The following is a 19091-nucleotide window of genomic DNA, read 5'->3' on the forward strand; positions in this document are numbered from 1 at the left end:
TGCTTTGGCTAACGTGGCATGGTGACAGGGATGACACATCAGCAGAGAGGGCTAGGTGGTAGCTGAGGTGGCTGGATGACATGGCATGGCTGCTGACTTGTTTAAGTAGCGACACGTGGCATCTTCTGGTTGGTTAGTCGAAGGGGTACGAATAGATCTAATCTGGGCCGTTGAGGATAGATTCGACGGCTGAGCTCAAAGGGGACGGTCGGTGGAGGAGTTCTCGGTGGAGCCGAGCTCGGCACGGCGGTGACACGCCAGAGTAGAGGGAAAAGGGTCGTCGCCAGCCTCAAACTTCGACGACGAGCGGTGGATTAGCTTCAGGAGGGAGAGAGCATCCCGTTTGAGGGCTTACCGAGAGCGATTCGGCACTGGAGAAGCTTGGCGGCGACGAGGGGCGATGGAAGGCTCGGGTCTTCGTCGGAGAGGGCGCTCCGGCAACCAAACGGCGAAGATGACGGCGGCTAGAGCTCCTACGGGCGGCTGTGAAGCTCGGAGGTGGCTAGACCGAGGCTAAGCGGTGCAGCGGCGAGGGCAGCCAAGCGGCAGCGCTAATGGCATCGGGGAGCTCGAATTCGTCGATTTGGCTCGGGTTTCGGCGGTTTTGGCGATGGGAGACCTAAGGGGGACGGCCGGTAGTTATATAGGCGGCAAAAGGGAGGTCGGGCGGGCTGGGACTCTCAAAAGCGGTGGCGATTCGACTCGGATACGGCGGCGGAGTCCGGGTGGAAGACGAGTCCGACACGCGGGCCCCACGTGGCGGCGAATCGGGTGAAGGCGGCTCGGCGCGGGGCGTCTTCGGCGCGGTGGCTGATGGGCCCGCGCTGAATGGGCCGAGGCGACGGCGGGTGCGGCCTAGGCGGGAGGGAGGCGAGGCTGAGAGGCCGGTTGGGCGCACTGGACCAGGGCGAAAGGTGGTTTGGGCCGGGGGAAAAAGAAAAAGGCAGTCCGAGAAGATTATTCTTTTCTTTTCTTTTTTCTAAAATTAAAATCAAATTCAAATTCAAATCAAATTTCAAATCACTTCAAATAAAATCCATCAAAAGCCAAATAAAAATCCTATTTGCCTAATTCATCATGAATGCACAATAATCAATTATATCCTATGGCAAATATATTTTTCTTTTATATAAAATAGGATTTTCCTCTTTTTAATTATTTAAACTCATATTAAATTCTAGCAAATTTTAAGAAATTTCTAAAGGTGGAAAAATTAGGGTGTTACACTAAGGCTGCTCGGGGGTGGTTGGGAGCTCAGACTCAGCACCTTGTCCCGAGCACTCGTCACGCTCCACCACCAGTATCATGCTCACGACCTGAGGAGTAGCTGAGACGTAGAGCAATAAAGGCTCGCCCTCGGAGGGGGCCACCAGTACGTGTGGTGAGGTGAGATACTTCTTCAAGTCCTGGCCTGCTCGGCCTCCGATGTCCAGTTAAAATGACCGGTCTTCTTCATCAGTTTAAAGAGTGGGAGCCCTCGCTCCCCGAGCTTAGAGATGAAGCACCACAGGGCCGTCATGCAGCCAGCAAAATGATGGACCTTCTTGAGCCGGGCTGGGGGACACATTTGCTCGATGGCCCGTATCTTCTCCGGATTGGCCTCGATTCCTCTGCTGGAAACCAAGAAACTGAGGAGCTTGCCCGAGGGTACCCCGAAGACGCACTTCTCGGAGTTGAGCTTCAGGCGGGTGGTGCGGAGACTATTGAAAGTCTTGGCTAAGTCTTCCAGCAGGGTGGCCCGATCTCAGGACTTGACCACGAGTTCGTCGACGTAAGCTTCGACATTGCGGCCAACCTGCGTATCAAGGGTAATGTGCATGGCCCGCTAGAATGACGATCCAGCGTTGCGCAAACCAAAAGGCATTGACGCATAGCAATAGGTCCCCACCGGGGTAGTAAAAGATGTTTTTTCTTCGTCCTGTTTGGCCATGCGGATTTGGTGATAACCCGAATTTGCATCTAAAAACCACAAAAGATCGCATCCTGCAGTGGAATCTACTATCTGGTTTATGCGGGGTAAAGAAAAAGGTTCTTTTGGACAAGCCTTGTTTAAGTCGGTGTAGTCGACACATATCCGCATCTTGCCGTTGGCCTTCGAGACGACGACTGGGTTTGCCAGCCACTCTAGGTGGAGGACCTCTCGGATGAAGCTGGCGTCGAGGAGCTTGCTGACTTGCTCCCTGATGAACTCCTGGCGCTCGGGCGCCTACCGCCGGACCTTCTGCCTCACCGGCCGTGCATCGGGACGCACAACAAGGTGGTACTCGATCACCTCCCTAGGGATCCCGGGCATATCGGACGGCTGCCATGCAAACACGTCGACGTTAGCCCGGAGGAAGGCGACGAGCGTGTTTTCCTATTTGTCACCCAGGTCACCGCTGATCCGGATGACCTAGGACGAGTCTTTGCCCACCACGACCTCTTTCCTGGGGATGGAGGCGTCGGCGACGAGTCGGGGTTTGGATGAAGAGGGTCCCGGGCCCCCTGGGTTTCCTTTAACCTCAGCCCGAGCAGAGACCAAGGCCGAGTATAGCTGCTCGACGCAGCAGACGGTGCTGCCGGTCTCGACGGGCATAGAGATGGGGCCTGCGAGGCCCGACATCTTAACCGTGAGGTAGGCATAGTGTGTCACCACCATGAACCAGGTGAGCGCCGGGCGCCCGAGGATGGCGTTGTAGGGGAGAGGGACTTCCGCGATATCGAAGACGACGTTCTCTGTCCGGAAGTTGTCCCAGCTTTCGAATGTGACGGGCAGCTCAACCTGCCCGAGGGGCAATGTATGCCCCGGTGTCACCCCGTAGAAGGGGAGCGACGACTTTAGGCGCCTTGAAGGCACCTGCAGCTTCTTAAAGGCCTCCTGGGACAGGAGGTTTAGGCCTGCACCCCCATCGATCAGCACTCTACTGACCTTCACATTGCAGATGGTGGGAGACACTACCAGAGGTAGTCGCCCCACGCCTGCAGTACTCACGGGGTGGTCCGCCAGACTGAAGGTGATCGGGGTCTCCGACCACGTCAGAGGCCTTGCGGCCGCAGCGCTCGGGGTAGCCGAGCACACCTCGCGCCGCATTGTCTTGATGCAGCGATGAGAGGAAGGCGTGTAAGCGCCTCCGTCGATGAAAGCGACGGTGTGCTCGGGCTCTTGGAACCCGAGCTCTTGGTTCTCGGGGGCGACTTTGTCATCGCCACCCCTGCGGTGCTCTCGTGCTCCTTCTGGCGCCGCTCGACAAGCCCTTTGACCGACCAGCACTCAGTGAGGTCGTGCCAGTCAGTTTGGTGGATCTCACACCACTTTCTTGGTTTGGGCCTCACGAGAGCGGGAGCCCTCGCGGGAGCGGGCTTCTTGTCGACAGTCGCCCGGCGTGCCGGCCTGTGGGCAGGGCCCTCCGCCAGCACGACGGGGGCAGCGCCGCGCTTCTTTCTCCTTTTCTTTTCCCACCTGTCAGAGCGGGAAGGACCTGCCTTGTCGGCAGTGGGTTGCTCAGGGCGCGGGACATGCCACGCCCGAGTCTCTACCGCCTTGGCGCACTTGTCGGCCAACGCGAAGAGCTCCACGGTGGTTTTGACCTCATGCGTACCTAGCTTTTCAAGCATTCGCTCGTCGTGGATGCCCTACTGGAATGCCACAATGATGGCATGGGGGGTAATCCGCGGGATGGTGTTGTGGACCTGGCTGAAGCGTTGTATGAAGCACCTCAGCGTCTCCCCCTCTTGTTGCTTCATGGCATGGAGGTCGCACTCCAAGCCAGGGCGCGTGAAAGTGCCCTAAAAATTGGCCACAAATTGGTGGCATAGATCATCCCAGGAGCTAATAGATCCTGGGGGTAAGTTCATAAGCCAGAAGCGGTCAGAGCCCTCAAGGCTACATGAAAGTAATTGGCCATAACCTTTTCACTACCGCCCGCCGCCTAGACGGTGGTGGTGTAGATCTGGAGGAACTTCGTGGGCCAGTTGACCCGATGGAGCTCGCTGGTGAATGCGCGGCAGCCTGTGCCACATCCCACGGTGCCAGCAACGCCCTTAGGGGGCGAACGCCAACACGCCGGGAAAATCTGGCGGTCGCGGGCCGGCATAGAGGAAGCCTAGTCCTCTACCTCGACCTCGCGCCAGGACTCCTGGTGGCGCTCAAGGGTGACGCGCGCATCCTCGACAGCCCTCCACTCGTTGAGGTGTAAGCGAAGGTCCTGAGCTCCTGTTGTGGCTAGGGGGGTGGCACTCCGCCTGGAGCCCCCCCGGCCGGTTCTGCTACCACCCAAAGATGGACTGGCTTTGGTTGCGCCGCGGTGGGAGGTGGCACGGGAGCTTTTGGCTAGCACCTGCCGGTGAGCCATGCCCACCAAGGCGGCCATCTCCTGCAGCCAACGGCCTTCTGGGGTTTCCCCCGCTGCCTGGACAGACGGGTTCCTGAGGAGTGCTTGCGCCGCAAGCAAAGCGCTCCCAGGGCTAGCGTCACCGAAGGTGAGCCTGCGCCGTAACGGTTCCCGACGCTGTCCGGACGTGGATCTTGCGGTAGGGGCGTCTGCCATTTGCTGAGGGTTAGGTGGCCGCTTGCGACGGTGGCGGCAGCCCTGCTGGGCCCAGTGCCATTGTCCCCAAGGGAGGGGGGCACCGTACGGGCCAACCGCTGCTGCTGCTGAGGAATAGCAGAAACTGGGGCCTCCTGAGCGATGGGCTCCACCTCTTCTCTTGAGTTGGAGCCGGTGCGTTGGAGACGATGTCCGCCTGCCATTTTTCCTGTAGAAAACAAGGTGGATTCAGGGATGCAACCCCCCTACCTGGCGCGCCAGCTGTCGGAGGATGAACTCCTCAAGCGGGGATCCTGAGGGACCCCCTTTGAGATTCGGTCGGGGGGATGATTCTGAATCTACCTCGTACATGAAATTAATGCGAGTGTATGGGAGATGTAGGTGGGACGAATGATTGGATGCTAGTGAGAGTAAATGCTCGAGGGATTTTTAGACAGGTTCGGGTCGTACGGAGCGTAATACCCTACTCATGTGTGTATGCTATAAATGTTCTGGGAATACCTTTCTCTGGATCTCCCGTGTTACAAGGGTTTTTGTCTAAGTCTAGGGCTTCGGTCTTCAAGTGCCGATCTCTCTGAGCTTTTTCTTGGCTTCGTGCTTCGTATGTCGAGACTTGTTAAATGTCGAACTTCTCTAAGTCTGGGTCCTTCTTCTTCTCCGGGGTGCGCTCCCCCTTTTATATCCCGTCGGGGATGCTTGGCGTGCCTAGAAAGGAGGGTATGAGTCCCCATGAGCCATAAACGGCAAGCAACCATCATGGGGCTGCAGTTTGTTGTTATGAGGGGTTGAAAATGCGTCCCTAACCGGTCCTGTCGTCATCATGCCACCTTTTAGCGGGTGCAGCAAAGGGGGGCCCACTGGGCAGCCACCGAGCAACCCCGCGTGCCCGCTCGGTCAGAGCAGGCCTGACACAGCAGGGCGGTAGGTGATATGCCTCGAGCCCAGCGACGATATCTCCAAGCCGTGCCAGATGATGTGCGACGGGACCCGTCGCATTAAATATCCCCACGCCTCCCTACCAGGCGGTGGCAGGGACTGACAGTAGGCGTGGGGGGAGTGGTTGGAAATGACATGCCATGCTCCCTCTTAAATGCAACATCGGGTCTCTCACCAATTGACACCTCACCGCTGAGCCCTTGTAGGGTCCATCGGTAAGGGGCTTCTCAGGTCCTCGGGGAACTTGGGTACTCAGGGGACCACTGTTCATGGCCTCGAGCGCCCTCTCCTGGAACTGCCTTCTCGGGTCCTCGGGGAACTCGGGTACTCGGGGATCATTGTTCATGGCCCCGAGCACCCCTCCCGGAACTGGGTCTTCTCTGACCTCGGGGAGATAGTCCCCAAGGGAAAGCGCCATGTGGTATTCTGCTGTCCTGGCCTCGAGACTCGGGGACCCCTGGTTCCCATGTCACCGACAGATCTGCTCCTCACTTAGGGTGTTGCGTCGCAATACCTCGGAGACTTTTCGACGATCACGTATCGCTTGCTTTTGTTCATGTGTCTGATTTGCATATCGTGCACATTCTCTCACTCATTTAGCTTCAATTTTCTCGATTGTTAACTCTCCCATCAAATTATTAGGTGGTGGAGTGTGAGTGGCACAATCATCAATGGTTACAATCTTGATGCTATCAGGGTTACATCGTAGCTATATTGGCTCTTCTGGCATGCTAATACGATGCGATGCATTGCGAGCATGCTTATTTCCTAAAATAGGATCACATGCCATCATCAGGAATCTAATATTGTGTGTCGCATTTGTAAGATGCTTCCACATGCAAGAACATGGCATCATCAAGAATGTAATAATGCTCTTCCTAGTAGGTTCAATGTACATGTGATAGGGCAGTTTGGAGTCATTGTGACGTCAATGATGCTTTCGTTTCCATCTACTACTCCAGGTGTACGTATGCATTTTACCTGCAACGAGTTCAACTTTTAATAGCCAATTCAGTTAATATTGAACCAGATATATCATGTTGAAATTTAAATAAAATGAGAAGATAAATATTCACTGTACCTGGCAATTGACCAGAGGTGGTCACAATGTTTTCTTGACCTTGATATGATATAGAAACTTGTTTCCTTTGGTATGCTTCATTTACGTGCAACCAATCAGTACTTTCGACATTTGATGTATATTCCTTGTTGCTAATGCTGGCACCATCTAAAAATATAGAATATGTTTTTAGCTTCTTAAAATTACCCAACATGTACTTAGCTCGCTAAACAATAATGTCAGTTTGCTACTATTCAAAGTACATGAAAATTGAATAGAGTTTTTTGTTGTCTGAGTTTCATGTTGTTCGGCATCTTTCAAATGGGTTTGCGATTTCTTATGATGATATGCTTCACGTTGCTTCTTTAGAATTTCATCCCTTTTCAGCGCATACCGTTCCCTTTCACGTTGCCTCTTGCGTTCTTTAGGATCTTCAGGGTGTGTCAGTAAACTGGATGTCTTTGGTGGATCAACATTGCTATTGGTAACCCTATCTGAAAAGGTTCAACATGTATTTAGTCACGGAGCATCCATTGTTACATTTATAGATAATGAACTCGAAGTAGGCAGAAGTAGTTTTGCAATACTTATGCCGGTAGTGTTGGTTATGTTTCTGAGTGGTGTGCGGCCCCCGGACTTGTTCGAAGACAACATCTGGGAGACAGACTACCAGTGATTATACACTCAGTCAACAAAGTTTCTGAAACCAAGATGCGCTTGCTTTGTTAAGGATAATAGACCAATATCATAAAACTAACATTGACTCAATAATTCGGAAATAAAGCAATAAACAAAAGAACATTCTACTCATATGTAGTGTGGTCAAGCATTGAAGCAGTTTTGAGGTATCTGACGGATTACTTTTCTTCTCGTAAGGCTTTGACTGACAAGTTACTTGATAGAATTAGTACTAAAACTCAACATGTTCCATTTGTTCAGATGCACAAAAACTGAAGAGTGATGACATATTATGTACATACTACTGTTCTCTCAATACATTTTCAAATTTGAAATCATGAGGTCAGAGCATTACGGAACTCAATATTAAAAGATGTGGACTTTTGAAATGATGGAATAACATGGCATCCCAGTAAGTTAGGCCAGCCTGGAACCGCTAAAATCCCATGAACTAAGGTAATGAGCACTTCTTCTTTTTTCAAAGCACAAATTGCTATGACAAGGACTCTTGTAACATTGCATCCCTATTAGGCTTAGATTCGCTTTTGCTGCAAGTGGAGCTGTGCTGGTTATCACTCATCTGAATGAGCATCCTAGGCACAGAACCACCAACAAGGAATGATTGCATAGGCTCCAAGAGAGAAGGATCATGCCAAATTTGAAACCCACAGTTGCCTCAATTGCTCAAAGGCATGCCCTTCAGAAAATTTAGTCATGTCCTAACACAAGCACACCTCCATTTGAGATTGATAAAGTTTACCCAACCATGTCTTTAGTTAATCAACCAGAGAGCGATCTATTGCAAGAAAATGCAACATGCATCAATTCGGCAAGAGGAATTAATGCCAATGGACTATAATGACTGGACAAGATTTAATGAAAAACTATAAACAAAAGACTGGTCAATAAATAGATCTTCGGACTGCAATACAGCTAGTTTCTTATGTATATAGTCTTATGTAGGTTTAGAGAAACTGAATTGCATATCAACATTTGACGCACTGACTCGAATTGCATATCAACATTTCATCAGAGTAAAGGAGAGTGAGATCACCTCAAGGAGAATCAGAAGATAGAGCACCTAAGCAGGAATCATTCTATTGGATGCTATTCTATTTGCGTTTGGCGGTCCTGGATTAATTCTTTGTACTGGAGGGATACATATGGCCAATTGATTTCCACAAAATTGACAGCATGTAGTGCTAAAGCTATTTTAGTTTCAAAAAAAATGCTAAAGCTACATCCAAAGAAGAGAATCGTATGTTGCCTATTTCCTTGATTGATATTGCAGTATATGGTCTTATGTAGGTTTAGAGAAACCGAATTGCATATCAACATTTGACGCACTGACTCGAATTGCATATCAACATTTCACCAGAGTAAAGGAGAGTGAGATCATCTCAAGGAGAATCAGAAGATAGAGCACCTAAGCAAGAATCATTCTCATCGGTATTCAGATGTTAGAAGGAAGAACGAGAGAGGGAAAGTCAGAATCGCATTAAAAAAATGCACGGGAATGAACCAAAAAACTTTGTAGCTCCAAAGTAGATATTGCTTGAATCAAAGTACCAGAAATGGAACGACCTTATCGGCCTGACAACTCGCCGATTCCCCAGACCCATGGCAGCACCGACATGCACACGAACTGCGGGAACGCGGAGGGGACAAGAGAATGAGGGTAGGGCTGCTTACTCTTTAAAGACGGCATTGACGTTGCCGATGAACTCCTTCAGCATTACCGCGGTGACCCGCAGATTAGGCCGCGCGGAGGGTTGGAGGTGGAGGCGTCGCGGTGGAGCCAGACCAGCGGGCGGCGGACCGGCGGTCGGCGTCACGGAGGGGAGGATGTGCAGGCGACGCCGCGGAGGGGACATGAGAATGAGGGCGGGGCTGCTTACTCCTTAATGACGGCTTTGACGTTGCCGACGAACTCCTTCAGTATTACCACGGCGACCCGCAGATTAGGCCGCGCAGAGGGGAGGAGGTGTAGGCGGCGCGGTGGCGGCGGACTGGCGGGTGGCTGCCGACGTCACAGAGGGGAGGAGGTGGAGGCGACGCGTTGGAAGGTTGGTGATTGCGGCAGGGATTGGGGGAGGAGATGGCAAAGGACGACCAGCAGATTAGGCCGTGCGGAGGGGAGGGAGTGGAGGCGGCGCGGTGGCGGCGGACCGGCGGGCGGAGGACCAGCGGCCGGCATCACGGAGGGGAGGAGGTGGAGGCGACACGTTGGAACGTTGGAGATGGCTGTGGGGATTGGGGGAGGAGAGATGTGGGGAAGACGGAAACGCGTAATGCTTAGACGGGGAGGGGAGGGAGACAGAGGAATCTTTCACATGGCAGAGGAATATTTTTGGCAGACCATACATGTACTACTCTTTTTTAAGTAGGGGAGATAGAGGAGGGAACGATACTAGCAGACTAACTCGTGCTTTATATTATAGAAAATATTTCCTATGTTGCTTTTTATTTGACATCAGTCTTCAAGATGTAACTTGCAATTATTTTTTATAGTTTATTATTATCCCTTTAGCCACAGATAAATATCTGTTGAACTTTTGAATCATTAACTGTCAACATACTTTTGAATGTTTATAGTATAAATATGAAAATCATGTGTAAATTAACTGTCTTGAAATCTAATGCCACAAATTTATAATTTTGTTCATTTTTTTAGTATGTTGAAATGAAAAGGTGATCAATTTTATTTTTTCGACCGAAACAATGTCATTGCAAAAAAATTGTGACCGGGAGCGAGAGAGAGTACGAGAAGAAATTAATAAAATTGTAATAGTGACAGATTTTGATGCCTTTTCTGGGCCTCTCCCTAGAAATGTCATCAAAATTAAGCCCAGACATACAATCTAAACGGGCTTTTTATGGCACAGTCCACACGGCGACGGACAGTCCAGATTTCTTTCTATCCAAAAGAAAAGAAAACACACCACGAGCCTCACAGAGTGGGTTGTGGGAGGCGGCGGCAGGGGCGGAGAAGAAGCGGCCATGGCGACGGCGGCCGGCGGCGAGAGCATGATGACGAGGGAGCAGCTGCTCCACCTGTTCGCTCGCTTCTCGTTCCTCACCTCCCTCCCAGGTATCCATGTCGTCGCATTGCTGGTTGTCTGGTTCGCGCCCCTTCCCTCCCCTTTTCCTTAATCTTGGTCTCTCTGCTTCCGCTCCAGAGGTCAAGCAGCGGATCGCCGACGCCGTCAGGGACAAACAGGTGTGATCTTCGGTCGACTTAGCGTCATCTGTAGCTCCCGCGGTGTGTCTTGGGATGGAGTACCGCGGGGGCGGTTCTTGAAATGTTGGGGTTTTGTGCTTGGCTTGATCTTTATCTGGAATCAGTGTTAGTAACACATGGATTAGCTCAGTATTGATAGTTAGGTTAAGGTCATCTCCCATCTCAGTATGGACCTTAAATGTGTGTTTTGCTCTGCCTGTAGGAGGCTGTGGCAGTGACCACTGAGATACAGGAGGAGGTCCTTCGCGAGTTGGGCATAGGTATGCCAATTGCATTCTACCTGAACACCATGTTGCGCTCTATTGTTATCGGTAACCTTTAGGCATGTAGCCTGTAATGATTATGATGCAGATGAGATGAGTAGTAGTGATCAAATTGAGAACAATGAAGCATTCCATTTTGTAAAGCGAAAATAACAGCTTGGAGTCCCTTGACCCTGTTAGCATGTCTACAAACTGTTGATATCATGTCCATATAACATACACCGATGTATGAGCATTTGGTAGGTTGACGGGTAATAGAATTAGCAGTGGTCGTGCATGCCAGTTTGGTTTGCCCGTTGATCTGTCAATTCACGGGGTGGTTTATTTGTTTATCGTGAATTGTAGTTCTTTGGTCGATTATGTCTTTTATTGGTAGTCTGTGGTCGATTATGTCTTTTATTGGTAGTCTGTTTCAAGTAGTATTGCAATAAGTCGATTTATGATGGATTATAGATCTATGGTACACTAGCATTGAAGAAATCTTCAGCTACGTATAATAAAAGAGACAGAAAAATTGGTGCTGGATAAAATAGGGGATTGTTTTTTCATGTCATTTTAAAACCAATTGATTTTTTTTTGGTTTTCTAAACAGAGTTTACTGGTTTGGTCCTGAGTGAAAGCAGTGCAATTATAACAATAGAACTATAAAAGGCAGATAGTGTTAGTGAAAAGCAGAAATCTGAATTATCTATAATTTTTTGCTTCAAGCTGACAAATGTGAAGGCAAAATCATATATGTTTATTGTTGCTACATTATTGTATCAGAAATCATTTGGCATCAGGATGGAACTTTTTAGATATTACCATTTTCTTTCATTTTTAACGAAGCTTCTTTCTTCATGCTTGTTAAATTGATATTTTGGATACCTACGGCACATTAAGGTATGACATTTGAGCTTATGTCTATTCATGTTTAGCTAAGATCCAAATGTTGCAGAATGTAAATACTATTTGTTCTGCCTGGTATCAATTATCCATTTGTTCACTTATAAAACACAATGTTTTAGCTAAGTACTTGGTTTACATCAAGATTCAAGAATGTAGCACTTTCTGAATTTAAATAATCTAGTTTTCTAGTCTTGTACTTTTGCAACAAATATTGCTTATTTTCTACTCAATTTAGAGTTGTTTTGAGTGGGATCGAACTCTTGTTTGCCTTGATATGGATATCAATAATTAGTTTCTGACATGATGCATTTTGACATGTTATTTCTGAACATCAGATCCAAGTTTTGGTATTGGTTGCCTAGGAAAGGTGAACGTTGTCTATGAAAATGACATGGACTTGATGATTGCATTCTATCAATTTGTTGCCAAGTAAGTGCCTTGCTCCAACATGTTGGTCCCAATTCAGTCTAAACTAGTACAATATGAAAGCAAAGGCCAGTATTGACTGTTACAGTCAATAAAGCTTAACATTTTCATTTATTAGCTTACATAATGCTGATGAGCATCTTTCAGTATTCTAGATTGACCAGTGTTGCAGTTACAATCATATATGTTACATTCCGTGGTTGCAGTTAACACCTACTCTATTGCAATAATGACATGTTAGAGTAAATTGGGGCCCAAGACTCATGTTTAGACTTTTTTTTTCCATATAATTTGATAGAGAAGAGATGGCTATTGATGAGGCCGAGCTTGAACCTAGAGAATTCGCTGAAAAGCTACATTCTCAAAAAATATTACAAGAACAGGTGAAGCAAAAACTTTGTTTTTGTCCCTTTTGAAACATTTGTGTTATTTGTAAACAAGCTGCTAATTACATGGTTTGAGTTGTTGCTGCAGCAACTCAACATGCTAGTTGAAATGAGAAACTATAGTCCAGAGAACCAATCTGTCATACTTGGGACTGTATGTGCATCTTACCCCATCCCCTTTTTCCTTCCTTCGGATTTCAGATTGACAAAAGAAACACATGTTTACTTGGCTGTAATCCTTATGCAGTTGCGCAAACAATTGGAGGAAGCTAATTTTGATGTCAATATGTCGATCTTGAGTCCAGAGCAAATTCAAGAGATTGTTCAGAAGTAGATATCGTTTTCCAACATATATGAGATCAGTACCAACCTTGTGTGTTTGAGCTGCTTGTGCGTCTACCTTTCTAATAGCTGGAAATAGTGACCGGTCTTTTCATTTCATATTTGGAACCTTGTAGAACATCCTGATTGATTTTGCAAAGATAGTTTCTCTGGGATGCTTTTTTCTAAGTACCATAAAAGTGTTTATTCTAATTATTTGAGTTATTTAAAATATGAATCTTTTGAATCCATAAGAAGAAAATAATAAATAGCTCGCTTTGTTTTTATTGTATGTGCTTCCTCGTAAGAAGCTTCGTTTTATTGTACGTGCTGCATCGGAAGAAACCTTCAATCGAGAAGATCGATTTGGGATGACACTTAGTTAACGGAAAACGAGTGAAGTATTAATCCTCTAGATTTGATCAATATTACACAATCCATAAGCTTCGATGCCATCATAGCAATCATGTGGTTTGCCTTCTCACAGCTTGGCCAAAATTGGACCGATTAAATCATTTGATCTTAATCCATCTAATGATACAGAGCAATGATTACATCTGACCATTGAGGTTCTGTGCGTACACTCAACATACAGACATTGGCAAATGAATTCTGAGAAAGCCTCAGATTCCTCCCTCAAGATGCGAGAAACAACAAGCAAATAAGTCCAAACTGATTTACGAACATTTTGCATTATCAGCAAAATTATGGAGGATTGAAACATCAGAAAACAGGATGATACGAAATCAGCAATCGATGGCTAATCCAATACAATGGAATTAGTAATCCTGCTCAAGGTCTATGACGTCGTCACCGGGGTACCAAATTATATAAAAAAAATTTCCAATGGCTGCTACTCTTATGGTTAGTTACTTGGTTTGAAGACCAATTTGATGCATTCCAACCCTTCTGATCCTCCATTCCTACTCCAGATGCCACTTATCAAACCATTGCGCCCTGTGAATGGGCCTGAGGGGGCAGTAAAAAAGGAGAATTTTGAAACAATCATCCATGAAGTCAGTAACCAATCTAAACTTCAGTAGACCTGTCTGATGTTGATATTTATCCTGGAATTCTTGATGTAGTCCAAGATAAACTGGTCATCTTTACCAGATAAATGTGAAACCAATGCAGAGATTTCTTGCTCGTCACTTTCAGTGAAGATCCGTGGTACACCTGTGAAATGGAAGCCAAAGGTTAAAATATAAACGAAACCTGATGATCTGGTGTTTCAACATTCATATATAGGAATAACATTCATTTTACAGAATAAATTAGGTAAAATTGGTTTCATGTTCCGGTTCACTTTAATAGCACCGAAAGATTGCTCAGTTCAGTTTTTTAGCACTGTCACGTTCTGTTAGACATCTCCGCATTTTTCCATTCTTTTTGCCCAAATCCAATGTAGAATACCACTCCCCCCCGTCTTCCTCATACCTGCACATCCCCTCCCCCACCTCATCTGTGCCAATACGTGTCCATCTTCATTAGTTCAGCATGACATGTGTGCGGGGCATGTGCAAACCTTGCCAGCAGAGTCCTGCAGCGGCCATCATGGAAGACGGGGATGCATGTACTGTCGAAGATGGCAAGGTTGTGAGAAACTTGCTGTGCCGCCCAGTTCTGCACTGCTGTCCAAGCTTTCACTTGCGCATCAATAGTGGTGCATCTCCCTCTGCCTCTACTCCGCGCCTCTGCCTTGCCCGGATCCATGCCCTTACCTCAACCGGCAGCTTGTGGGCGCGCTCCCGACAGCGGCCGGCACCATGACATGCTGCGCAGCTTTGCAACACCATTCAGATGGCGAGGAGGACTCACCGGTCAGAGGGAAAGGGGCACTCACCAGACAACGAAGGGAGAGGAGTGGCGGATCTGGGATTCTAGGAGGCTGTGGAGAGAAAGAAGGGTGGCAGATCTGGGTATTTTGGTCCAACTGCAATGGATGGAAAATTCCACAAAGTGCAAAAAACTGAACATCACAATCTTTTGGTGCAATTAAAGTGAACCGAAACACTTTGGTGCTATTTTCCGGAAGTTGGGTTCTTTGTGTGCTATGAAACCAATTTTGCCAATAAATTACCATGGAAGTGTTCTCGTGCTTCCCCAGCCATCAATACAATATCACCGCTTCGCAGGAACATTGCTGTTGGAACTTCATCTCTTGTCTTTCCTCCAAGAAGAAAGATGCACTTGCTTCCCAAACTAAAAGAACAAAAGTACAGCAATATGTTAAGAAAAAGTTAAGATCGCGAAATAAGTAAGAAGCTGGACCACAATACCTTATGCTTACAATAGGTTTTGTCCAATCTGCTTCCATGTCGTCAACATGGCCACCAAGCATGTCACCTACATCAGTCAAAGCTTAATATTTTCAGTACAGAAATGGAAAGGAACATGAACTTCAAATCTTCAAGACAATTTCCAAGAAAATGGATCAATCTATATGAGAATTCACTATCTGAAGAGATAAGCTACATACTTGGACCATAATAGTTCACTATGGCAGCTTCTGGCTTGAATTCTTCTCCAGAAGGCATAGCTGGAATAGCCATCTTTTTGGCAAGACTAGCTAGCGGATCTGGAATGTTGTTGTGTGGAAGTGATACATCATAGTTGCGCTGTTAAAATAGAAGGATTACAAAAAGAAAGACATAATACGCTGTTTAACAACTGCCTATCCTATTGTGCAATCAAGTATAAGACCTTACATCGCTGCAAGTAATGTACAAACCGCCAATATGCATCAAGTCATGCCAGAATTGAATACAACTTCTAAAGATAACATGGTTACATTAAAATACATTATATACGCACAATGTGAGATATTTCCCATGTTATTTTCATAAAGAGTTGTGTTTAAAGATAGCTTGCTGGAACAATAATGAACTAACATAGCTCTTTGAGTCATTTGCTACTTGAATGCTCTTAGGGTTGTAATATTTTGGCATGTGCTCCAATAGAATTCCAAATTCATAATAATAATACGATTGAATTCAATTGAACATGTTTGTAATAATAGAGGACAAATTTCTTTATTATAACGTATCAGAACATATCAATACCACCACTAGCCAGTATTCAAGCAATAAGAGAAATGAAACTAAACAAATAATGCTCATTGTTAGGGTTGCCATGGAAGCAAAAGGCTACATACTTTTGACCAATCAAACTGCAGACCAAGGGTGCTCCACCGGAGCTTGCGTACAAGAGTACTTGCTGTGGTCGAACTACACACTTCCCCCTTTTGGATCTCTAACTCCTCCACAAATTTGAAGTTTTTGGATTGTGTTTTTCCTCCACTATTATTCTGTTCATTTCTTTCTTGGTCATCAGGATTTTTCACTTCAACCAAGATCTTTTGATTTTTTGCAGCAATGAGTAAGTCAGAAATCGAACCGTACATAGCAGTCAAGTTAGTCCTATTAGGTGGCTGTGGAAATGTTTTCAAGCTTTCCCTAATCCAATAGCATTGTTCCTCAGTAGATAGAGCACCGGGAATGAAATAAAATCCTACAAAGTTAAAACAAGATGAATATCAGTATATCACTACATATTTAGTATAATGATATTATGATTTAAGGGCAATATGAATAATAAAAAATGTGTTGCATGTTTTTCGATGTTCATACCTAAATCTTGGAAAGAATGTAGTTTAATTGTAATCATAGTGTTCAGCAAATATGATTTGTCATTCGCATGAACTTTATTCCTGATTTGTCATCACTGATACAAACATATCTAAAATTTTTCAGGGATTCCATCACGATAAAATTTTAGAGGGAGAGAAAAAGAGGAAACAGTGACTTGAACACCAAATATCTGAATAGGACATCCCTAGTTCAGGTAAGAGAATACTACCCCACCACTCATGTTCCAATAGCAATTAATGGAAAAAACACTTAAAGTCTTAAACAATTGGTTTTATCACCCAAACTAAATCAGGAAAAATGATCTGCTATATCCAAGAAACAACCAAGGGCACCATATCTAGAGATCTCGCTGACCATTCAACTCCTAGATGAAAAGCTCCTTCACATGAATCTGCACCCTCACACTAGCACTGGCCAAAAGCAATTACAATTTACAGGACGAAAACATAATTTATTTCGCACGGAGGGTCAATTTTTACAAGCCTCCGCTGTTCCAAATGCAATGTTCAGACTCGCAAGTACCAAAACTAAGATTGAACCATATAAAAAACAAAACTTTAACTCGAACAGAAAAGGAAAGGGAGAGAGAGAGCTCTGTATTTACCCGACCGGTCCAAGAAGCAGAACACGGGGCGGTCGAACCCGGCGCAGTCGCGCCGCCCGATCCCGGCTGGCAGCTCCCCGTCAGCGGCAAGCAAAGCGTGAAAGTCGACCACCGCGGACAGGTCGCCACCCCCGCCACCATCGCCGCCGGTCGGCTTTCTCCTGCGGCGGTGGGGGACATCAGGGTTTGGGAGCAGAGACGAAGACGGCAACTACGGAAGGAGAAGGGGCAGCGAGACCCTGACCTTGACCTGGACCTGCCCTTTGGATTGGGAGGCTTGTAGAGCTTGTACTGCTTCTCCGCCCGCCGGAACGCCGTGCGCTCCGCGGCGGCGGTGTCGGGGGCGCCGTACATCGCCGGCGGCGCGCGAGCGTGTCCTCGCCGCTTTGCTCGGAAGCTACCCGATCGAGTACTCGGGTTTTCGGAGGTTGCGGCCGCCACCCCATCCTGGCCCATCGGCCAAAACCTGGCTCGTCGCTGACTGGTAGGCCCCACCAGTACCACAATATTGTGTTTTTAAAATCGATAATGCTGTGTCCAAACGTCCGGAGAAAAAAAAAAAAAACGCCGTCGACTGACGCAGAGTGCAATGTTAAAAAAATAAGTGACAATAAATTTTTATTACATCTGAAACATTAAATTTGAATATAAAAAATATTAGAGATATCAAAATATAAAAATTAACTCAAATGGATAATTTTTTGTCCGAGTCAATCAGACGCCGGACTGACCGATGCCGGGTGCAACATATAAAAATAACTATGATAATAAATTAATGTCTGAAATATTAAATTGGAACATCTGAAACATTAGAGGTACGAAAAATATAGGAATTAACTTAAATAGATAATTTTCAGATCCGAATTTGTGCGCTATTTTGATACATATCTTTCAATATTACCAATATTATTTTTCAATGTTACAGATATTATTTTCAATATTATAACGGACCGTTGGATGTTCGATCCGGTTAGCATCTCCTTTTTAAAATTCCTTTTGTCCACAAATTCATTTATTAGCAAAACTGAGATGTTCTAAAGAAAGCTCCGTATACAGTTGTGAGAAAAGCCATAATTTCCCGGAACTTAGAATTACACTTTGAAATACCAGTTATCACTATATCACTCTTTAGAAATGTGGCCACGTGTATCACTATACCAATGATTATCCGGTGTTAATAGCTTTTCAGCCGTTGGGTTAACGGCTAGTGCGCATGTTTGAGATTATAAATACCCCTCCACTTGGCCATTTGAAGGTGCTGGAGTCCAAAGAAATTCTTGTACACCTAAGAAGACATTCAAGCTACCAAAGTGCTCAAAGTGATCATTCAAGGTGATTAAGCATACCATTAGAGAGTGATTAGTGCTTATAGTCCTAGAGAGAGTATTGCTAGGTGATTGCTGTCTAGAGAGTGAATTAAGGAGTGATCTAACCATGTACCAAGTGGTATGCCAGCACCTTGGAGTCTTGGTGACTCACTAGCAAGCTTGTTGACCCTCCGACGTGGTGTGGAGAGACAACAAGGCAATTGTGCGAAGACACGGAGACCCTTTCCTTGGTGGCTCAAGCTCCGAAGTGATCACATCGGTAAGGTGAAAGTGCATCTAGCCCTTATGTGTGGTTTTGGTAATTAATGATAATACTTATGGACTAACAATGTTATTGGGAATTGTTAGTAGTTGTTCCATAGGTGATGTATGGAGGAGAGATATGCATGAGTTCTAAGTGAATGGGAAGATTGAAAATGCATCAAGATGAATAAGCTCTAGGTGATGCTCGGGTAAGTGATGATAATACTTATGGACTAACAATTGTATTAAGAATCATAGATTATGTTATTCCATAGGAGATGCATAAGTGATGAATCATGGATTTAAAATGCCATGAGAATAAAAAAAATGCATCGTTGTCGTTAAGCTCTTAGTGATACTCATAAGGAGAAGGAGAAGCTTGATAAGATTGGCAATAAACTTGAAGACTAAGTTACTTATGGAGATCAAGTAACTAAAGGTATGATATTGTCAATTAGGTTTTATGGACTAACACATATGCTTTGTGCTTAAGAGTGAGTTAGGGTTATGATCCATAAGAAGACATGAGTTGAGTTGAGAT

The 19091-nt window shown here is 46.1% G+C and overlaps 2 protein-coding genes across 4 annotated transcripts; one reads left to right on the forward strand and one right to left on the reverse strand.

Moving 5' to 3' along the window:
- Positions 1–10097: 10097 nt before the first annotated feature.
- On the forward strand, positions 10098–12914 carry LOC133886688 (uncharacterized). The gene is made up of 7 exons (XM_062326467.1): positions 10098–10291; positions 10380–10420; positions 10644–10701; positions 11928–12021; positions 12317–12401; positions 12493–12558; positions 12652–12914. Exons 1-7 carry the CDS (start codon positions 10201–10203, stop codon positions 12736–12738), a joined length of 522 nt encoding a protein of 173 aa, XP_062182451.1. The 5' UTR covers positions 10098–10200; the 3' UTR covers positions 12739–12914.
- A 473-nt stretch (positions 12915–13387) lies between these two features.
- LOC133886687 (alpha-ketoglutarate-dependent dioxygenase alkB) lies at positions 13388–17432 on the reverse strand. Of its 3 annotated transcripts, XR_009903411.1 has the most exons (9): positions 17224–17432; positions 16980–17140; positions 15880–16235; positions 15205–15343; positions 15005–15071; positions 14806–14927; positions 14569–14658; positions 14251–14499; positions 13762–13901 (listed from the first exon to the last, which is right to left on the reverse strand). XR_009903411.1 is itself a non-coding variant. In XM_062326466.1 (7 exons), exons 1-7 carry the CDS (start codon positions 17331–17333, stop codon positions 13762–13764), a joined length of 1095 nt encoding a protein of 364 aa, XP_062182450.1. In that variant the 5' UTR covers positions 17334–17431; the 3' UTR covers positions 13388–13761. The 3 variants fall into 3 exon arrangements, 1 of the variants encoding a protein (XP_062182450.1); XR_009903410.1 differs by having other exon boundaries at positions 14251–14658; XM_062326466.1 differs by lacking the exons at positions 14251–14499; positions 14569–14658 and having other exon boundaries at positions 13388–13901; positions 17224–17431.
- Positions 17433–19091: the final 1659 nt, after the last annotated feature.

This window comes from Phragmites australis, chromosome 12 (genome assembly GCF_958298935.1).
Source record: "Phragmites australis chromosome 12, lpPhrAust1.1, whole genome shotgun sequence".
Classification (NCBI taxonomy): Eukaryota; Viridiplantae; Streptophyta; class Magnoliopsida; order Poales; family Poaceae; genus Phragmites; species Phragmites australis.